Source organism: Haliotis asinina, chromosome 6, assembly GCF_037392515.1.
Source record: "Haliotis asinina isolate JCU_RB_2024 chromosome 6, JCU_Hal_asi_v2, whole genome shotgun sequence".
In the NCBI taxonomy this organism is placed as follows: Eukaryota; Metazoa; Mollusca; class Gastropoda; order Lepetellida; family Haliotidae; genus Haliotis; species Haliotis asinina.
This window is the reverse complement of record NC_090285.1, coordinates 69,170,375-69,192,642: the sequence shown is the minus strand read 5'-3', so window position 1 is coordinate 69,192,642 and position 22,268 is coordinate 69,170,375. Positions and strand designations below refer to the sequence as shown.

Below are 22,268 nucleotides of genomic sequence, written 5' to 3'. Positions count from 1 at the left end.
ATCCAAATTTATTCAAGTGATGTCTTCTTCAAAACATGGGCTCGATCTCATTCTCATAAAATCTCCATAAGAAACCCATGTTGTATGTTACACGTTCATTACTTATGGCAAAAGGGATTTCCAGTATTGATTGATGATACATTATGTTCTTTTAAATTTCCTAGCTGTAAATATTTTGTTATCATAAACGATGAATTAAATGTTGTACTGAATTCATAAGTTACACTTTCAAAACTTTATAGGATTTTTTTTTTGCACTGGAAGCTTTATTTTTTATTGAATGAAAAACAAACTGATTGAACATGACTAACTGATCTCTCTGTGTGAGACTATTTGTTTGAGCAATGTGTGCACCCAACATGGCAACTTTGTCGTGGTCCCCAGTGGTTCAGGGGAGACAACTCTTGTTTTCAGTGTGCAGTGTTTAATCAGGCTGATGCAAACACATTGTGAATATTTAATGAGCACTTGCTGCTTGCCTGTGATAATTGTTGTAGTTAACAATGTGGGGCCACATGTCCTGTGTTGTGTAGTTCCACACACTGAACTTTAATAATTAAACTTCTTACACGTGGCATTGAAAATATTTGGTCTTGATTACAGCTGATAAAAGTCAGCCTGTGAAGAAACGGAGGAAGATCTGCTATGATTTTCTTGCCTCCATTGACAGCACAGGTAAAGTGACTTTCTTAATTTCTTAATGAATTTTAATTTGTTGGGTTTTTTTAAATTTCTGATTGGTCTTGCAGAAGTTTTAAATCACATTAGCAGCCTCTGCACCAGCTGGTGTGGTGCCCTTGTCGCTCATGAACCTGTTCTCTGTAGAAATGTAATTCTCAGCCATTGTTAGTTGTTGTTTAAAGGTTATAAAATACACAGTTGTAGTTATTTAAAGTATTTGTGGCAGTGGTTTTTGAGCATGATTACACAATGCCATTTTATGAAGTTGTCAGATGTAAGATCTGTTATATTTTTTATTACACTTTCTTAGTGGAGTACAGATTCTAGTACCTTTTTTGGACTGAATCTGGATTTTGAACCCTCACCCTCAGAGTCAGGCACCAAATTGCCAGCAAAGTCAGGTGGTGATTATGTACTGGTGATTTGTTGCCTGCACCTGAGGGTGTGGGTTCAAATCCCTGATGGAACTCAGCCCAACAAAAGTACTAGAATCTGTCCTATAGAAACATATACAGTCGAACCCTGTTTATCTGAACGGATTGGTTTCACTCGAAAATCGTCCAGATAGCGAGACGTCCGGTTAACTGCATCAAACAAGCAAAACATGAATGTTAAATGAAAGCAAAACAAAATCATGTACGTATGTCAATAAATCAACAGTCAATAATAATAACAGCGAATCATCGTAACATATAAGTATATCGATAATACATGGAAGGCAGAACGCAGGTTACCATTTGTCAGGTTGTCCCGGATGTAACAGTGTTCGAATTCGCTGTATAAATTCTGCACCAGTGCAGCTAAAAATTGCTGTGTGCAGCTTGAATCTGTTGCTGGACTGCACCAGGTGCAGTTTGAAATAAATTGTCATGTTACATTGATTTGAAAGATGAATGAATAAAACGAAAAGCAAATAGTTTGAAATGTTTGCAAAACATAAACAAAGATTTACTTCCGCATGTTAAAAATAGTTTGGACCAAAATAATGGGCTTTGATCATTTGCATATCGTCATAAGAATGAACCAATCACAAATGCTTGCTTCAGTTCACTGGCTAATGTACATAACGTCATCGTTGGTATCAGCCAATGAAAGTTGGAAGACTGTTAGCTCATATGTCTCCGGATATTTCCGTCGGAACTAGGCGGAAACTGTCGTCACCTAGTAACGAAGTCTTCCGGTTTCGTGTATACTCTCACGTGTAATAACACGATGTCTTGACCAGTCAAAAATACTTAGCTACTTTGCTGTTAACAAAAGACAGTAGCAGGTTCAGATTGTGAAGAAAGCAATGTTGGTGGAGATAGGCCTACAGACACCACGGCAAGCCCCTGTACTGTAAATGTTGAGGAGAAGTCAACTGACGAACCATGTACAACTACAAGTATCGGTACGAAAGGGAAACATGTGAGTTCAGAAAAACATGATCATAACGAATTAAAGGTGAAAAGCCAAAATCATATTCATTTAGAAATGAATGGCGTACAGGCAATAAATTAAAAGCCTTACAGTGACTTTCCAAAGCTTTTGGAATTAATGTCAATTGCAGGAGTTGACAATGTAGGCATGAACTATGCATCAGATAAAAAGGCCAGGGAATTCATTGAGTTTATTAATGAATGGATAATCAGTGAAGTTGTTTCTGAACTAAAAAACGTGGAGTTTTTCTCAGTGTTGTGCGATGGCACTACCAACTGTAGGACAATGGAGCAGGAAATAATGTTTATCAGATACGTTCATCAAGTTTGCCAAAGTCAGGATTTGTTTTTCAAAAGTTTCAAACGCTGATGCAAGTCGCATCAAAGATGCAATCATGGAAATGATGCATGATAAATTGGGGTTTGCCTTTGATCAATGGAGACACGGTTTAGTGGGGGTGTGCTTTGATGGTGCTTCAACAGTGATGGGGTGCAAGAGTGGGGTCGCAACACATATCAAAACTTTAGTGCCACACCTAGTTGCAATACACTGTTGCTCTCATAGACTGGAATTAGCAGTAAAGGACTCTGCAAAGTCAATCCCCTACATGTCAGTGATGGATGATGCTCTGTACAACGTGCACAGTTTCTACAAATATTCAGCTAAAAGATGGGAGGGGCTTAAGGCAACAAATTTCTTTATTAGTTTTGTTTGAATTGTATTATTTTAATGTCATTGCTACAAACTGTATAAGTCAACAAAATGAAAATGGTGCAGTCTTACTCCCTCAGGTGCAGTCTGGATCCTACTTAACATGTGTTTTCGTTACTGATGAGATGTTCTCACACCCGCCAAATCCTAATGAGCAACCTGAGTGACACGCGTCCCTATTGTTTTGATGGCTAATTAATCAATTCAAATGCCTTCCGATAGACTAAGAATGAAATCACATAGTCGTGCAGTAAATGGTAGTGGCGTGACACGTACACATTCACGTTGCACATGTTTTAATGGAAATCTATAGGAATGGTTTGAAAATTTGTCGTCCAGGTCCGGAAGTGGGGGGTCCGGTTAAGCGAGTACAATTAATGAACGTAAGTTTCATTTCACATAAAAATCGTCCGGAAGGCGGGGTTTCCGGATATATGGGGTCTGAGTAAACGGGGTTCGACTGTATTACATGCATGTTCTCATCAGGGAAAACATGACTGAAATTACCCAAAGTGTGTGAAGGACTGTGGTCGAAACAAATAGCAGCTGAAGATTCAGTACTTCTTGTCTCTGTCTCACCAGTGCAATGTCACAGCATAGATGTAGTTTAGTGATAATTCTGTCAAAACTTACTTCATTGTTTGAGTTGATTACATCTTAGTCAGTTGATGAAGTACCTGTGCATACCTCTCATACAAGTAAAGCTGACTGTTAAGGAAAGCAGTATTTGAGTATATACAGTGCTGTATTCACGAATCGCTGTCGGCTTCATTAATATTGGCAGCCCAGTCAAAGCATTGTTTTGTCTGTGCATAGGCTAGGATACAAACTGTAGTTTCATGGTGCCACACTCCGCAAAATATTCTACATTGTTGTACATAAAGAATTGGGTCTGGTTTAGTCAGTCCAGTGATCATCAGCGTGAGCATTGATTTACACAATATGGATACAGTGACATGTGTCAGCCAGGTTAGCAAGCCTGACCTCTCGATCCTGTTAGTAACCTCTTTCAACAAGCATGGGTTGCTGAAGACCTATTCTAACCTGGATCTTTACAGTGGTCAGATATTGTACTGACAGGGTGTCCTGCCCTTACGAAAGAGTCACATTCCACTTGGTCATTTGTCATCTTCTATGGCGCTGTTAAACCTATACTGAAAACGCAGCATGTTCATTTCCTTACCACACAATTGTTTCTCGGGTTCACTGCAAGCATTCTAGGGCTGATAACATGCCCACAGTAGCATATTTCTCAGTAAGAACAGTCTCATAATAAGTAATCCTTCCAGAGCTGACAAAGTGCTCTTTTCAACTGATTGATATACTAGTGTAAATCCAAATGACCTACAGTGTCTGTGTTTCAGGAGAGTTGCTGGCCCTGTTTGATGAGGAGGGAGTGGATGAGATCAAACACGAGAGACTTATGGTCAGTAATTGCAATGCATCATAGTCATACAGTATCTGATATTTTTCATCGTACAGATATATTTAAGATAAGATAAGATAAAGGATATTTATATAGCGCATATATCCATGCACTGATGCATGCTCAAGGCGCTGGTATATTTCCCTAGATCACTGGATGTCAATCTCAACAGCATATCGTATTTCAATCTCAACTCCCTGGGGAGTACACAACTCTTGCTGCCACTAGGTGCACCGAGTTTATTGTGGCTCTCTCATCCTAACAAGGTACCCAATTGACAGCTGGGTGGACTGGGACACATAGTCAGAGCACTTTGTCCAAGTTCACTGCACGTTGCTGTACCCGCAACTAGGTGTTGTCTGGTGTATATCTGGTCATATACCAACAGATTCGTGGGTTCTTTTAAGTGCACAGGGTTGTGTACTGTACACTAGGGATTGTGACAACACAGAAAGAGTCTGGACACAATGTTGACTACAAGGTTTTTACACCCGGTCACAGGTGGGCTCGATCCCGAAACCTCAACCTCGCTGGATCACTAGCCTGACGCCTTAGCCAGCTTGCCCACCATGCCCCACCATTAATATGAGCTTCTTAATGTAGGACCCTTTTTTGTGAACGTGGAGGGAAGAAAATCAATCACTGATAGTCTGAAATTTTAATGTGTGTCTTATTAGAATAAAAGAATGGAATATGAACTCTCATGATGTTTAGTAGGTGTGATAGAGGTCCTGTTTGTATCCCCATTGAGAGAAGGAACAAGTGGTCTTTGACACGTAATCTTGGTAATGATTCCATTTCATAATGTACATATGAGGTGTGTTTGGCGTATTGCAGCGTGCAGAGGTGCAGACTCGTAGCATGACCCCACAGCAGTACACAGAGTACTGTCAGGCCCGGCAAGGCAGCTTCAGTAAGTATTCCTGTAAGCAGACCTGTTACAACAGGTCACCAGTAACACATGCTGTTTGTACAGGCTTCAATATGAACTGGGTGGTCAGACTTGGTGTTTTTCTTGTTTGTTTGACGTCCTATCCTGACATCTGGTCATCTGTAATTGTCATGGTTGTGGACATGTAAGGGATCCAGTGAGGAGGATGGATTAAGGGGGTTCGAGCCCCCACTCCCTCCTTCCCACATTTTGAACATGACCACACTGAACTTTTTTTTTCTGCATAAGCAGGGCCAAAGGGGGTTCAGAAGGTTTGAACCACCCGCCTACCCTTTCAGAATTCCTAAATGCACCCAAGCAGGAATGGACAGACAAGATGGTGGCAGTGGTTGCACCTACATTCTCATGGCTCATTATTGGAGTTCTGTTCCATGCTTGTACAGTATGTAAATCCTGATCTTGGTGTGTTGTACTACAATGTGTTTGAATGGACCGTCACTAAGTACAACAGTTTGCATGGATGGACTGTCACTCTGTTTAACAATGTGCTTCACCTGACTTATTGTAAGAGTATGGTGGACATGTTTGTGCAGGTCGGAAGTACAAGAGCCAGAGATTCAAGGACTGGGTGATGGCTGGAGTCACCATTGATGTCAAGCCAAACCTACAGGCCTGGGAGGTGATCAGCTACCTGGCATATGAGACAGTTGCTCAGGTAATCATGGATAACATATTTGAGATTATTTGAATATTGACTTGAAAATGAATAAAGGGCATTTGAATTGTCCGGCTCACAAAAATAACATTACAGTACATATTTCCTCGCATTCGTTTCATTGACTGTAAGGTTCAATTTTTAACTTACCTTACCATAGGTCTTATGCATATTACTTATAAACCTAATTCTGATCACTGCCTTTAATGGTCATTATCCTTTCTACTTGCACCAATACCCGGTAAGAGGTTTTACTCCCAATGTAAAACCTGGGAATAGGTTTAACTAGATTTAAGTAAAACCTATTCCCAGGTTTTACTAGGAGTAAACCCTCGTCCCGAAAGTACCGGTTTGGAGCGATCAGCCACCGAAATCTGCATTCACAGGAAAGGAAAAACAAAAACTCTGACAACAGTGTTTTAATTGAAATTGAACGTCATTGTAACACTTCCGTGAGCGACAGTTTGTGTTGTACCGGAATCTCCCTCTGAAGTAGGAACCGACACTGTCGCAGACGTCTGAGTTTTCTTTGGAGCTGAACATGAGAGAACATCTGACGCCATTGCTTGTTGTTGATCACTGGTTCTCTTGTAAACCCTCACTGCCTCGCTTTTGTGACCTACAATAAAAGAATTCATCTTGATAAGTCATTTCAAATTGTACATAACCGTTTGAAAAGCAATTTATATGATATTGTAATCGCTTTGCTTGGGGCCATCATTGGGATTCGAACCCGGATCTTGGCATGTTAACCATAACACATGTTGACATCACAAGTTCTAGCATTTAAAATCGCCAAATTGCAATTTGGCCCAGTCACTTCAAGTTTCATTCGTGTTTTGCAGATATTCATTGAGTTACATACCAGTTTGTTCACAAATCTGTTGCTCGCTTATGTTTGCCTCGTAGAGACGGGTAGCAGCAGTGCATCTGAGCGAGTGGTTCGTTTTCCTTCCTTCAATTCCGGCTTCAGCACATATTCTCTTCACCGTTGTCTGGATTGTGTTGTGGCCCATGGGCGACTCTAGGTACCATTTTCCATCCTTAGGTTTCTTCATCGGGGTGAAGTAAAACGCATTTGCTCGAGTTGAAGATGGTAGGCTGGAAAGTTAAATTGTGTTGACATAGAATCAATTAAGTATGAAATGTTTGCATTTGTCATTTATATGCCCCTAAACCAATGCGTGCAATCATCATCAGGGAGTAAAATTATAAGACAATTTACATGCAGTATGGGTCAAGTCACCCGCATGATGTGATTAAATGAGTGGTATATCTAAAGAATGTATAACATGTATCAGAAATGTATCAGAAAACATCTAATACATACCAAAGTGACTTGTACTTCATGAAAAGGCGCACATAACATCGTTCCGGGTTCTTGGTATTTTCATACGCTCGCACCTTTTTCTTCTGCAGTTTCCTGTCTTTCACTCCCCCGGCATTTGTCTTAGAGACGTCTTCCACATACTGCAGGTACCTGCGGCCGTTCTGGTCTGTATGTGGGCCTGTAATCTGAGGTTGTTGGTGTAGTCTTAAACTCCGATGTTCCTTTCCACCTCTCAAGGCGAAGTTAAGTCCTGGAAAATAAAATTCCGTACACAATTATATAATGTTTATCTATTTTGGTCTTAACACGGGATTCAAAATATCCATCCAAACTTTGTTTGGTTTGGTTTGCCTCAAAGTGAAGTCGGGCATTTTGTTCCAGTTAATCACATTTATTTTCGATGTGAAGGTTTGATTGTAAATGCCAAAATTGCTAATATCCGACTTTTCGACAGGGAAATCAAATGCAAAATGCAACTCACCAGTTAAGTAGAGGACTGTGTCCAGGAGTTTTTGCGGCGTGCCTTCTCCAAGAGCCCCCTTCTCCCACAGAGTGTTCTCCTCGTCTCGAGTTATCACCTCTGTAGGTTTTCTCACGTCTGCTCCAAGACCAGCTGTGGACCTCTCACGCATGCATGCGTCCAGTGCCTGTCTGCTGTCCTGGAACTCTTCGCCTTCCATCAGATTGTAAGGAGATTTGTTAGCTTTCAAGTGTGACGCTATTGCCGTGAATAGCCCATACACAGTAACAGCTGGGTAGCAAGTCCCGTCCACTTTCCTCGCCTCGAATAGGAAATACTTTAGGGCTGTATTTATATCTTTAGCAGTCATATCCAGCAAGTCTTCAGTCAAGACGGACGACGACAGCGCGATGTTTGCATCCATTGACCTCGTCCGACGCTCTTCTTGCCATCGCCTGAATACTCCTTTCGCCCAATCATTTTTGTACCTTGTCGTTCTTGGAACACATCGAGATAATTTCCTTTCAATATCTTCCTCAGTCAAAGGTGCCGCGAAACGGAACAGAAAATCATCATCATCATCAGCAGCAGCAGCAGCAGCAGCAGCAGCAGCAGCAGCAGCATTGTCATCATCTTTCTTAAACTGCGACTGTGTTAAAAACATTTCGTCTTCGCTCTGGTTTGCCATGGTTAGCAATGAGCGGATTCAAGTAACCACGTGGTATATAACTGACTCACTCACAAAAAACACGTGCACTGCGTGAAAATCCCGTGCGTTTTCTAACTTGTGCATTAGAGTTGCGACATTGCTGTCATTCCGAATGTTCGCGGTATAGTGAGGTCCTAATTCCTTATAACGCAATATTTAAAATGACGGTTTATAAGCAAGAGAAAAAACTTCTCCTCAGTTTTGGTAGAGAATGTAAACCTTCGGGGGTCGGGAAATCCCTCGGGGCTACGCCCCTCGGGATTTCCCTACCCCTCAGGTTTACATTCTCTACCAAAACTTCGGAGGCGTTTTTTCTCCTATACCTCAAGCTTCGCTAGAAGAGATCAGACAGTCGTTGATTCGCCATTCCCTAGATGGCTACCTCATGTAATCTACGAATGTAGTCACGGAAGTGACGTGATCTCCCCACTCGCGCAAGCGCGAACAATCCAAAATTCACTTTTACTTCTAGCGTTCGTCTGTTCGGACGTTTTTGGTTCGCTTAGTTTACCTACTTTGTGGTTCAATAAAGTTGTTTCCTCACGGGTAGGTATGGTTTGTATCCCTTAGGTGTGCGTGTTAAGGTAAGTTATCTTTTAACTGCACTTACTTTGCTACCTCGTGTTGTTTTTCTCTCACTTCGGGGTGGGTTCGCCCGCGTCGTGTGTGAGTGCGGCATGGCGTCCGTGGGGGTATTATATTTTGCTGGTTTTCTCCCTCCATGTGGTTTTCCATGTCGATTAGTATTTTTGCCAGGTTTCACTGCATTTATATGTTTTTTCGTGCCACGTTGCGATGTACGCAGGCAACCCTTTTGGTTGTTTGCCCTTCGCTGTCACGAGCTTACGGGCGTGCCTACTTTATAGTGGGGGTGCGTTGGTGCTGCATTTCTGGTATAGGGGTGTTTTTTCTACCGCCTAGCGTTGGTTTCAACGCATTGTTTTGTTTTGTATGTTGCACTTAACTGTGTATGTCTCGCCAGTTTAGCACCGTCTGCTAGGGGCAGGAATCGGCGAATTTCCCCACCCTTGGTGCCCGGATTGTGCGTCTCTGGCCTGCTCTTTTGACGGACGCTGCCAGTGCTGCGGGGCGTTGTTGGTTGCTGGTTTCAAGGCTTCTTTTGCGGCTAAGAGGAAGCATTTTTCACAGCGGAAGAGAAGGTTGTCGTCTCCAGCGTCGTCGTTGGGATCTCTGCCGGACGACCCTGACTTACAACCGCCTTCAGCGCCTGTGCCGACGCCTGGGATGGGGCGTTCGTCCATGACGCCTGTACGTTTGTCCCCGGAACCACCTCGCTCGGATTCCATCGTGGATCTGTTTTCGTCCGGAGGCTTGTCTCATCCGGAGGTCCAGAGGTTCCTGCGCTCCCTCCTCACGCCCGGTGCTGCTGCGATGCCAGCGTCTGTCTCGACACCAGCGCCTATGCCGACACCAGCGCCTGTGCTTACGCCAGCACCTATGTCTGCGCCAGCGCCTAAGCCTACGCCGGCGCTTACGCCAGCGCTTACGCCAGCGCCTGTGCCTGCGCCAGCGCTTACGCCAGTGCCTATGCCTGCGCCAGTACCTATGCCTACGCCAGCGTCTATGTCTACGTCAGCGCCTGTCCCGACACCAGCGCCGACGCCGGACCCTGTGCCAGCGCCAGCACCTGCGTCTTACCGTATACCCAGGGTGTTGCATACGTTGTCCAGGGAAGAGGTTTTGCAACAACAGTTGGATGAAGCGCGCGCTCGGCGCTTGGAGGCAGAGAGCTCTCGGCGCAGATCGCGCTCCAGGTTCCCTGGGAGTCGGTGATCCTGTACCCTCCACAGTAGTCTTTGTCGGAGTTCTCGGTCCCCGCGACGCCCTTTGAATGTGGACTCTCGCTTTACTACCAGGTGAAGATGTTACTTGCTCTCCCAGTCCATATCACTTCGACGTTCCTCTAGAACTCAGCGTTTGCGGTCACCGGAACCACCTTGGATCCCGTCCAAGGAATCTACTGCTCATGCATCGACTCCGTCTCTTACACTGCGGCGTGATTCGAATTCCATGTCCTGGGAGGTTTTTGCCCGGACTTCGACGAGGAAGTAGGAGGCGACGGAGATGGTGATGGCACCTGACTACCCGTATCAGTCGTCTTCGAGTGGATTGCTGACAGGTTACCGGACTGCCCTTCGCCTTCGGCTGATTCCAGCAACCCTGCAGCAATTCATTTATCACCGGAACTACTCAACCCGCCTCATCCTATGTGGCGGACGCCATGGTTGTATTACATGCGGTCTATGCGAAATTGTCAACTAATCCGAATTTCTAAGCGTGTAAGTCGAGGAAGTCAGATTACAAGATAGACAGCCTGGTTTTCGCGGGCAGCGTGGCTGTCTTGGTTGTATCTCTGTAGCGGTTATTGGGCTCCTCGCGGCTCTCTCATAGAGTGCAGGATTCTAAGCAGGTGACCATTGAGACTGAACTCAAGCGGATGCTTAAGCCGTTGTCTGCGCTGGCGTCAGCTACCTCGGCGGCGGCGATGGACTTGTCTGAAGACAACGCCTCGAGGATCGATCACCGTACCAGATATTCCTACGCCGGTAGGTGGGAGGGACTGGTCGCATCCCCGTAGATCCTTACGTTACAATTTGTCTACATATACTTCAAGCGGAGAAAGTTTTCTTTCACGTGCTTTACTCATTTCGTCACGAAGATTTTTCGAGACAACAACAAAGTGACACGCCTAACTACACCTCTTATTACAAGAGAGGACGGCATTTATCTTCGGGGAAAATTCCAACACATCTATCTGAAAAACAATTTGTCTACGTCAGTTTCAAGCGGCGGAAGGGTTTTCGCGCGCTTTACTCATTTGGACACGTGCTCGCAAACAGCATGGTTACGGTCAAACCTATAGGCTAGCAGGGTATCACCGTTTACAAGATTTCATGATGATCAGTTACCTGCTACACCGATGACGTCACGTCTACATTTTGATTGGTGCCCGAGAGACAACGCCCTGCAAAGGATCCCAGGGTCGTTACATCTACAATTTGATTGGTCATCGAGGGACAACACCCTGCGCAGAATATGTTGTTATGATTCTAGTGTAAGGAAGTTGTCTGCAGTGACTTACAGTCATTTTACAATGGAAAGATGTCGTTTACACTCTAGACTAGCAGTCTACAGCGGCATTGGATTTCTCTCACTTCGGGGTGGGTTCGCCCGCGTCGTGTGTGAGTGCGGCATGGCGTCCGTGGGGGTATTATATTTTGCTGGTTTTCTCCCTCCATGTGGTTTTCCATGTCGATTAGTATTTTTGCCAGGTTTCACTGCATTTATATGTTTTTTCGTGCCACGTTGCGATGTACGCAGGCAACCCTTTTGGTTGTTTGCCCTTCGCTGTCACGAGCTTACGGGCGTGCCTACTTTATAGTGGGGGTGCGTTGGTGCTGCATTTCTGGTATAGGGGTGTTTTTTCTACCGCCTAGCGTTGGTTTCAACGCATTGTTTTGTTTTGTATGTTGCACTTAACTGTGTATGTCTCGCCAGTTTAGCACCGTCTGCTAGGGGCAGGAATCGGCGAATTTCCCCACCCTTGGTGCCCGGATTGTGCGTCTCTGGCCTGCTCTTTTGACGGACGCTGCCAGTGCTGCGGGGCGTTGTTGGTTGCTGGTTTCAAGGCTTCTTTTGCGGCTAAGAGGAAGCATTTTTCACAGCGGAAGAGAAGGTTGTCGTCTCCAGCGTCGTCGTTGGGATCTCTGCCGGACGACCCTGACTTACAACCGCCTTCAGCGCCTGTGCCGACGCCTGGGATGGGGCGTTCGTCCATGACGCCTGTACGTTTGTCCCCGGAACCACCTCGCTCGGATTCCATCGTGGATCTGTTTTCGTCCGGAGGCTTGTCTCATCCGGAGGTCCAGAGGTTCCTGCGCTCCCTCCTCACGCCCGGTGCTGCTGCGATGCCAGCGTCTGTCTCGACACCAGCGCCTATGCCGACACCAGCGCCTGTGCTTACGCCAGCACCTATGTCTGCGCCAGCGCCTAAGCCTACGCCGGCGCTTACGCCAGCGCCTGTGCCTGCGCCAGCGCTTACGCCAGTGCCTATGCCTGCGCCAGTACCTATGCCTACGCCAGCGTCTATGTCTACGTCAGCGCCTGTCCCGACACCAGCGCCGACGCCGGACCCTGTGCCAGCGCCAGCACCTGCGTCTTACCGTATACCCAGGGTGTTGCATACGTTGTCCAGGGAAGAGGTTTTGCAACAACAGTTGGATGAAGCGCGCGCTCGGCGCTTGGAGGCAGAGAGCTCTCGGCGCAGATCGCGCTCCAGGTTCCCTGGGAGTCGGTGATCCTGTACCCTCCACAGTAGTCTTTGTCGGAGTTCTCGGTCCCCGCGACGCCCTTTGAATGTGGACTCTCGCTTTACTACCAGGTGAAGATGTTACTTGCTCTCCCAGTCCATATCACTTCGACGTTCCTCTAGAACTCAGCGTTTGCGGTCACCGGAACCACCTTGGATCCCGTCCAAGGAATCTACTGCTCATGCATCGACTCCGTCTCTTACACTGCGGCGTGATTCGAATTCCATGTCCTGGGAGGTTTTTGCCCGGACTTCGACGAGGAAGTAGGAGGCGACGGAGATGGTGATGGCACTTGACTACCCTTATCAGTCGTCTTCGAGTGGATTGCTGACAGGTTACCGGACTGCCCTTCGCCTTCGGCTGATTCCAGCAACCCTGCAGCAATTCATTTATCACCGGAACTACTCATCCCGCCTCATCCTATGTGGCGGACGCCATGGTTGTATTACATGCGGTCTATGCGAAATTGTCAACTAATCCGAATTTCTAAGCGTGTAAGTCGAGGAAGTCAGATTACAAGATAGACAGCCTGGTTTTCGCGGGCAGCGTGGCTGTCTTGGTTGTATCTCTGTAGCGGTTATTGGGCTCCTCGCGGCTCTCTCATAGAGTGCAGGATTCTAAGCAGGTGACCATTGAGACTGAACTCAAGCGGATGCTTAAGCCGTTGTCTGCGCTGGCGTCAGCTACCTCGGCGGCGGCGATGGACTTGTCTGAAGACAACGCCTCGAGGATCGATCACCGTACCAGATATTCCTACGCCGGTAGGTGGGAGGGACTGGTCGCATCCCCGTAGATCCTTACGTTACAATTTGTCTACATATACTTCAAGCGGAGAAAGTTTTCTTTCACGTGCTTTACTCATTTCGTCACGAAGATTTTTCGAGACAACAACAAAGTGACACGCCTAACTACACCTCTTATTACAAGAGAGGACGGCATTTATCTTCGGGGAAAATTCCAACACATCTATCTGAAAAACAATTTGTCTACGTCAGTTTCAAGCGGCGGAAGGGTTTTCGCGCGCTTTACTCATTTGGACACGTGCTCGCAAACAGCATGGTTACGGTCAAACCTATAGGCTAGCAGGGTATCACCGTTTACAAGATTTCATGATGATCAGTTACCTGCTACACCGATGACGTCACGTCTACATTTTGATTGGTGCCCGAGAGACAACGCCCTGCAAAGGATCCCAGGGTCGTTACATCTACAATTTGATTGGTCATCGAGGGACAACACCCTGCGCAGAATATGTTGTTATGATTCTAGTGTAAGGAAGTTGTCTGCAGTGACTTACAGTCATTTTACAATGGAAAGATGTCGTTTACACTCTAGACTAGCAGTCTACAGCGGCATTGGATTTCTCTAGTCGGCATAGAAATCCTCTAACAGTAGTCTCAACGCTGCTTATCAGGAGGCGTGCAGCGATGTATGGCAGTTTCTGATCGGACAGACGGCCAGTTATAAGTAGACTTCTTGAAATGTCAACACATTCATAATGTACAGCGTGGTTGTTCTGAAGTCGAAGAATGACGCATTTTTATGGCATACAAGCTTATCTTGAGAGAGTTGTACTTCATTATCAGGCTGTTAAGTCAGCTTCAACTAACTCCGCGGGATTTGATTCATCACATCGCCGTCTCAGGTTCGGGGGTCGAAGTTCAAGGCGATGTTAAAAGCAAGCTGTACTCTGTCCGTTATCACTATGTCAGTGATATTGTCTACTCGATTTGCTCACGTCACCTTAGGATATGATCAGACGTAGACGTCTACTCTTACGTCTATGACAGCGTTTTCTTGATCATGATTTCAAGACAGGTTTACGACATTGGACGTCTTGACTCCCCACCAGTGGTAGACTCGCTGGTCAATGTTTGGAACTTGCATATTAGAGCCGTCATTCAACAACCATCTTTAGGTTGACACGTCTCTACCAGGATTGAGTGCCTATCTAGTCAAGGAGGTTGCAGCAGGATTCTGGGGGAGTGGAGCTCTATCTCTTCACATCACCCAGTTGAAGATAAAAGCGGTGATGCATGTCTATTGTTGGTTGACAGCACCGAGAGACAAGCTACTGATGATCCATACGGTCAACTCAATAGTAGCCCTCTAGGTAACAAGGGTCAAGGAGGCCTCGACCTCTACTACACTTGTCGTTTCTACCCTTCGACGTGGTCGAGTCTGATCCTCCAAATAAAAGTATCTCACATACCAGGAGCCTGCATCTTCATGGCAGACGCCTTATCTCGCCCCCTACGTCTATCTCCAACAGAGAATATGTTGTGTCGAGAGACGTTTCAAATAATCGGCTTCCAGAGTGGGACCAATTGTTGTACCATCCTCACAATTGGACACTGCACCTGGATCCGTCACGGTTTCATCTTTGCGCCTGGACCATCTGTGATAGTCTTGAGGGCCAAGGGGTACTCATCTCAAGTGGCGAAATTAATCACCCTGGAACACAGGGTTTCCACTCAGTCACTTTATGGACCTGCAGGCGTGGGCGATCGACACGATCCTGCGACTGCTTTTGGTCGCACCTTGGTGGCCAGCCAGGCCATGGTTCCTCGCCAGCGGAGAGTCATACCAGCTCCCAGATTAGTTACGTCTGCTTCGACATCCGCACAGTCGGCAGCTGCATCCGGACCCACTGAGATTTCATTTTCACAGTTGGGTCATCTGCAGAAGGCAATAAGAGTTAAGGGCTACTCCTCGTGCGCGGCAAGCGTCCTAGCTTGTACGCATCGAATGTCCACTAGATCCTTATATGACGACAAGTGGCGCTCATTTGAGAGTTTTTGCGCTCAAAGATCACAAGACCCTATGACAGCTTCTCCACAGTATTTAGCGAACTTCCTCCTGTTCCTGCATAACTGCAAGCATCTTAGAGGCAGTACCTTGGGGACTTATCTGTCGGCTTTGAACTCTATTCGATTAAAGCAGATAAACAGATTTCCAAGGTACCAGATCCTATTGCGCTACTCAAGGCCTGCAAATTGGAGGACCGGAAAGTTAAGCTTCGTCCTCCAGTTTGGGACCTCAACATCGTCCTACAACATCTTAGAGGACCTCCGTATAAGCCTTTAGAGGAAGCCTCCTTCATGTATTTGGGACGGTCTTCATTCTAGCGTTAGCTACCGCAGATAGAGCTAGTGAAATTCATGCCCTGGACGTCACGCAGGTTCGCTTGGATCAGTCGAGGCATGGACCAGCCCACTTGGGTCTCCTGTGAGATTTTGTGGCCAAGAATCAGCTCCCTGGACAGCCAGACAGGCTGTTCTCCATTCCTCTGTCATCTGCAGTCTTGGGACAACATGACTTGGAGGAGGAGCTGCTGTGTCTCGTTAGAGCCCTCAGATGTTACATCCGGAAGTTGGCTTCTAAGAGACGTTCCCCTAAAAGACTGTTCATCCCGCTTTCGACTACCTGCAAAGGGGAGGTGAACAGGAACACAGTCACCTTATGGCTTCGATCTACGATCCTGGTGGCTTTTGATGCCAAGCGTCTACCTCATCCAGTGGCGAACAACCCACACGAGATCAGAGCGTTGGCGTCTACCATGGCCCTCCATAGAAATTGCACAGTGCCACAAACTATGGAAGGCTGCTTTTGGAAGTCGTCGTCTACTGCCTTCGTTTCCCACTACCTGAGGGACTTGGCAGTTGAGGACATGGAGGGGGAGCTGCTGTGTCTCGTTAGAGCCCTCAGATGTTACATCCGGAAGTTGGCTTCTAAGAGACGTTCCCCTAAAAGACTGTTCATCCCGCTTTCGACTACCTGCAAGGGGAGGTGAACAGGAACACAGTCGCCTTATGGCTTCGATCTACGATCCTGGCGGCTTTTGATGCCAAGCGTCTACCTCATCCGGTGGCGGACAACCCACACGAGATCAGAGCGTTGGCATCTACCATGGCCCTCCATAGAAATTTCACAGTGCCACAAACTATGGAAGGCTGCTTTTGGAAGTCGTCGTCTACTGCCTTCGCTTCCCCACTACCTGAGGGACTTGGCAGTTGAGGACATGGAGGGACTACAGTCTTTCAGTCCGTTGGTGGTTGCCCAGCAACTTACCCGGACGTCCGCCCATTAGGTAATAACACTGTTACTTACCGTTGGTCTTAAGATTAACCTCACCCTCAGGGTGCGTCGGTTTTTCTTTGGAGTTCCCTTGGGTTACTCTTTGTCCTGCTTCCAGGTTTGTCCTGTGACTGTTGGCATTGGTCTCCCAGGTTCTCCTAATGCATGTGCACTGGTTGCTGAGGGATGGTCCTCCGGAGTCCACACCACCATCCATCTGTCGAAGCCATATGCATAAGACCTATGGTAAGGTAAGTTAAAAATTTATTAAAATCTAAATATTTTAGATATTTAAATACTTACCTTACCATAGGGCGGTGACTCCCTCCCAACGCTGGATGCTCCTCCCCACTCTGGACTCTTCGGACCTTCCTGTTGCCAGTAAAAGTGAATTTTGGATTGTTCGCGCTTGCGCGAGTGGGGAGATCACGTCACTTCCGTGACTACATTCGTAGATTACATGAGGTAGCCATCTAGGGAATGGCGAATCAACGACTGTCTGATCTCTTCTAGCGAAGCTTGAGGTAATATGCATAAGACCTATGGTAAGGTAAGTATTTAAATATCTAAAATATTTAGATTTTAATAAAATTCCGGTTAAGTTTGCTTAAATATCCAGAATGTTTGCTTAGGAAATCCTGATAAAATCTTGGAAATCTTTTTATCCCCCACCACAAGTTTAGCACAAGGAGGGGGATATAGTATTAGGTTCCATCTGTCCATCCGTTTGTATGAATTGGAATATCTTAAGAACTATTCACTAGATTCTTTTCATATTAAATTTTGGTACCAAGGTTCAAGGTAAAAGACAGGTCTCAGTCAGGTTTGGTTACCTTCACCTTCATTTCAAGGTCTCAAGGGGACTTTAACCTTTTACCCTTGTAAGCAAGATATCTCAAGAACCATTCCCAGAATTTTCTACATAATCAACACCAAGCTTATTCTAAAGAAGTTGCAGGGCCAGTCAATTTAAGGGCCCACTTAAATTTTCAAGGTCATGGTGACACTTTGAAGATTTCAGCATGTTAAGCTGCTAGTTAAGCTTGTCAGCGAGATCTCACAAGAACCATTCACTGGATTTTCTTCATATTAGGTTCCAAGCTTATTCTAGGGAGGGCACAGGGTCAGGTTGATTTTGGTGACCTTCAAATAATTTTCAAGGCAATGGTGACACTTTGAAGCTTTCAGTATGTTAAGCTTGTCAGCGAGATACCTCAAGAACTGTTTCCTGGGTTTTCTTCACATTCGACATCAAGCTTCTTCTAGGGAAGTTCCAGGGCCCAGTGAATTTTGTGACCTTCACTTAGAGTTCAACGTCATGAAGACACTATGATGATTTCGGCATGTTCACCTGCATGTTAAGCTTGTCAACACGTTATCTCAAGAACTGGTCACTGGATTCATCACCAAACTTCATCTTTTGAAGGCGCAGGGGATTATGTCACCTTATTGACAATGCTTGTATATATTGTTACACAAACATTCCATTGTAATTGTCTTCTTGGAGAAAACAAACAAATATCACTAACAAAGGTGACATTTTGTGAATTCTGAACGTGTGTGTGTGCGTGCATGCGTGCGTGTGGAGTGAGAGAGAGAGAGATATTATGGGTGTCACAGTCAGCAGATCCTTGCATTGCTATGACAAGGAAATGTATACTGTCTCTTTAAACCTGAAGGCCACCTAATTCATGAAATCCTCTCAAAATAAATCTGGTGCCACATATTTTAGTAAAACCTACTAATGACTGTTACTGCGTTTCAGATTGTTGACCTGGCTCTGATTGTGAAGCAGGACATGAGGGCAACAACCTCCGACCCGATGTCAAAGAACCAGCCAAACATCTGCCTCAATTACCATGATGCTGTGCCCTTGTCGTCCATCCTCGGCAGCAACAAGATGTCACTCATGGCGTCACCCACCAGGGTATGCACACTTTAGTTAGACAAATGGGGCGGCCTTGAATAGCTATTGAGTTAATATTTTACGTCACATTGGCAATGTTTCAGCCATATTATGACAAGAATAGCAAGTGTGCAGTATGAAGTATTGTATTTGTATGTCAGTCTAAAAGAGTTGTTGGCTGAAGTATGGACCAGTGGCTGCTGGAAAGGAGTGACACACTGCTAGCACACCAATTTTATCCATGGAGATTCCTGTATTTGATATGTAACTTCAGCCTCATGGTGATAGGAGAGAACAGGCAGTAAAGTTACATCATGTCTGGTTGTTGAAAAACTTTGCTTATGTTACTTTTCAAAACTCAACACAGAATCAGACTTTGATTCGATGAAATGTTAGACCCATGATGTATCACATTCACAGGTATAACTTCATGATGCAAGAATTTATATATTTTCTTAATTTGGACAGATCTGCTAATTTTGCTGATCCCTAACTTGTCTGTTGCAGTCAAGTCCTCCATCTACACCTACGACCCCATCAGTTCCAGGGTCAACTTCAGCCCCTACCTTGACCTTACCCCAGGGGTCAGGTGGGAGCAGCTCAAGCTCGTCCAAGTCCAAGTCCAAGAAACGAAAGAAAGTGAGTGTTGTGTTCATATTCATGCCTTGCTGCACTGAGGCACGTACAGTCACCACATTCTAACGCAGAAACTATACATATGGAAATTAATTAAGCAACACCAAATTCAAAGACACATAAAAACTTAACAAAGTTTAACGAAGTAATTTTGATGATTGATTATTCAATTTTGATGTATTGACATACAGCATGAGCTTTTCATGGGTTGATATGACGCGCGTGAAGCTTGCACAGCGCACGTGCATTGCTTTAACCTCAACTTTCGAAAAATGCACTTTTTCCCTGGGGTGTTTACAAGCGCAGGTTGTCGATTGCATTCGGTTTTTCATTCATTTCAATGTCATGGCACGTAGGAAATTATCAGAGGCCACTCGTTGGCAAATAATCGGCATGAGGAATGCTGGTATGTCTCTAAGACAAATCGGGACTCAAATCGGACGACATCATTCCATAATTTCAAAACTTTTGAAAAAATACCGGGCCACTAATGAAGTTAAAGACCTGCCTAGACCAGGAAGACCCAGGAAGACCACAGTCCGGGAGGACAGAGCTTTACTGAGACTTGTACGGCGCAGGTCCTTCGACTCGAGCTCTCGGTTGAGACAGGAGTGGCTTCCAGGGAGACCCATCTCGAACAGGACTGTTCGGAATCGTCTGAAAGCTGCAGGATACCGGGCAAGGAGGCCAATCAAGCGACCCAGACTGTCTCCAGCCCATAAGGCAGCCCGACTGGCCTGGTGTAATGACCGTTTGCACTGGAACATTGCCTCTTGGAGGAAGGTCCATTTCTCAGATGAGAGCCGGTTCTTGCTGCACATGGTGGACGGTCGTACTCGGGTCTGGAGGCAGAGGAACACAGCAATGGCTCCACGGAACATCCAGGAGACTGTGGCCTTTGGGGGAGGTTCCGTTATGGTATGGGGGTGCATTTCCATGAACTGCAAGTTGGATATCATTACCATCCGTGGCAACCTTAACGGTGTTCGTTACCAACAGGAGGTTCTTGACAGGGCTGTGGTACCTCATTTTGAGAACCATCCTCTGGCAACGAGACCCATATTTATGGACGACAATGCTAGACCTCACAGGGCGCATGCTGTAAATGATTTTTTGCGGCAAAATGCAATTGACAGAATTCCATGGCCTGCCATGAGCCCTGACCTCAACCCCATTGAACATTTGTGGGACTTTATTGGCCGTCGTGTGAGGCAGAGAGACCCACCAGTCCATAATCTCAACGAATTGACGGCTGCCCTGCATGAGGAGTGGAACAGGATCCCCCAGAATCAGATCCGGAGACTCATCCAAGGAATGAGGAGGCGTCTGGAATCGGTGGTGCGTGCGCAGGGAGGACACACTAGATATTGATGAAAGTCGGTGTGCAGACTCTCAGATGACTGTTCTTTCTTTCCATGTGACATTTGTGTTAATACACCTGACAACAACGTCTGTGGATGAATAGTAAATTGTGTCCATTTTTTCATGAATTTAAGACAGTTTTAAGAATTTGGATTTCGTTGCAATAAAGCAAAGTCTTGATACTTTTTCCCTTTAAGTTGTTTGTCAGAGATCGTCTGTTGAATAAAAAAGTGTCAAACTATATCAACCCGGCATATTTGGATTGTCAGAACACTTCAAAGTTGCTCCAATAGAAAAAATTGGGGTGTTGCTTGATTAATTTCCAGGTGTATACATTATTCCGTAGAGAGTTCTGGATCTATTATCTGTCGATAGGATGGGTGTAGATTTGACGCAGTGCCATGTACAGCCAACGATACCACTGACAAATAAAAATGAAAAAATAGAGTAATGCTGTACAAGAACAACTGAATGCTGACCTTCTTAACCCAAATCTGTTGAAAGTAACTAACCCGACGTAGGTGTTCCATAAGTGCTGAACAGTCAAGTCATTCCCGCAATATGTCCATCCAGGCATAGACACTTCAAGAAAATCTCATATTGTCATCTGTGTCCCTCAGTATGTGACTCATACAGGCCGTATAAGCCTGACAGACTCTGAGTTCATCCAATGATACACCAGTGACATGTGACCTTGTGTTTCAGAGTGGCCCTGCTAACCTGATGGAGATGTCACACAACCAGGCCATCTTGCCCACTGATGTCCGGGAGGCCATGCGCCGATACAGTCAGAGTATTGGATTCCTTGCATCACAGACAGTAAGTCGCAGAACTGTTGCTGTCTCATGACCCTACATGAAAATGTATTCACATTCATATACTTAGATTTAGTCAACCAGATAAGATCTGAAATCATGAGTTGCTTTGATTATGATCAATCCCTCTCTTTTCAGAAAGTGAATCCAAGCTGGCCTCCAAAGATGTGTCTCCTGTGCACTTGACGCTTTTTACCTGGGATGCTTGTTCTGTATGAGATCTGCCACACGGAATACATGTTACCAAGGGTTTCTGCTGCAACATTTGTCACCAGTGTCATCTCTTCTTAAATCAGTATTGGAATCGCATTCAGTATCAGAACTGGGACCAAGGAGATGAACTTCACTTATTATTAACAGCCATGTCTTGTGAATCGTGTTTACTGTGAGGAAGTGAGATGAGAACAGTTGTCCCTTGTACTGCCCTTACAGTGTCTTGAACAAGTAGCTCTGCAGACAAACAGTCCTTGTGTCTAACATCGGTGGCTCCCATAACGCTTAGCTGGCTACTTATCCACTTCCTGAAAGTGTAATGCTTGAGCAGATATGAGATATATATGACCACATTTCTCTATGTCATTGTGTATTGTAAGGAACGTTTACTGCTGCAGGTGTGGCCTCACTGGTGTTGTGTCAGTCAGCACCAAGCCTTTCCCATCACTCGGACTCGTGTACAGCCGCCAGTGTGAGACATGTCCTGGGAAAGAAGCTAGTCAATTGTTTAAACTGCTTCTCACTCAGTGTCAAGATGTTAGCTTCAGCTGTGTCACAGCCATGTTTTTTCTAAATATATACTTC

General features: G+C 45.5%; 1 protein-coding gene across 2 annotated transcripts in view; it reads left to right on the top strand.

Moving 5' to 3' along the window:
* LOC137288271 (transcription initiation protein SPT3 homolog) overlaps window positions 1–22,044 on the top strand; it is an 89,261-nt gene extending 67,217 nt beyond the window's left edge. For both annotated transcript variants that reach the window (XM_067820747.1, XM_067820746.1), the window contains exons 6-13: window positions 604–675; window positions 4,176–4,237; window positions 5,075–5,150; window positions 5,723–5,844; window positions 18,517–18,678; window positions 19,165–19,296; window positions 21,361–21,474; window positions 21,609–22,044. In XM_067820747.1, coding sequence (XP_067676848.1) covers window positions 604–675; window positions 4,176–4,237; window positions 5,075–5,150; window positions 5,723–5,844; window positions 18,517–18,678; window positions 19,165–19,296; window positions 21,361–21,474; window positions 21,609–21,656 — 788 coding nt within the window. In that variant the 3' untranslated portion in view covers window positions 21,657–22,044. The remainder of the gene's footprint in view (window positions 1–603; window positions 676–4,175; window positions 4,238–5,074; window positions 5,151–5,722; window positions 5,845–18,516; window positions 18,679–19,164; window positions 19,297–21,360; window positions 21,475–21,608) is intronic.
* Window positions 22,045–22,268: the final 224 nt, after the last annotated feature.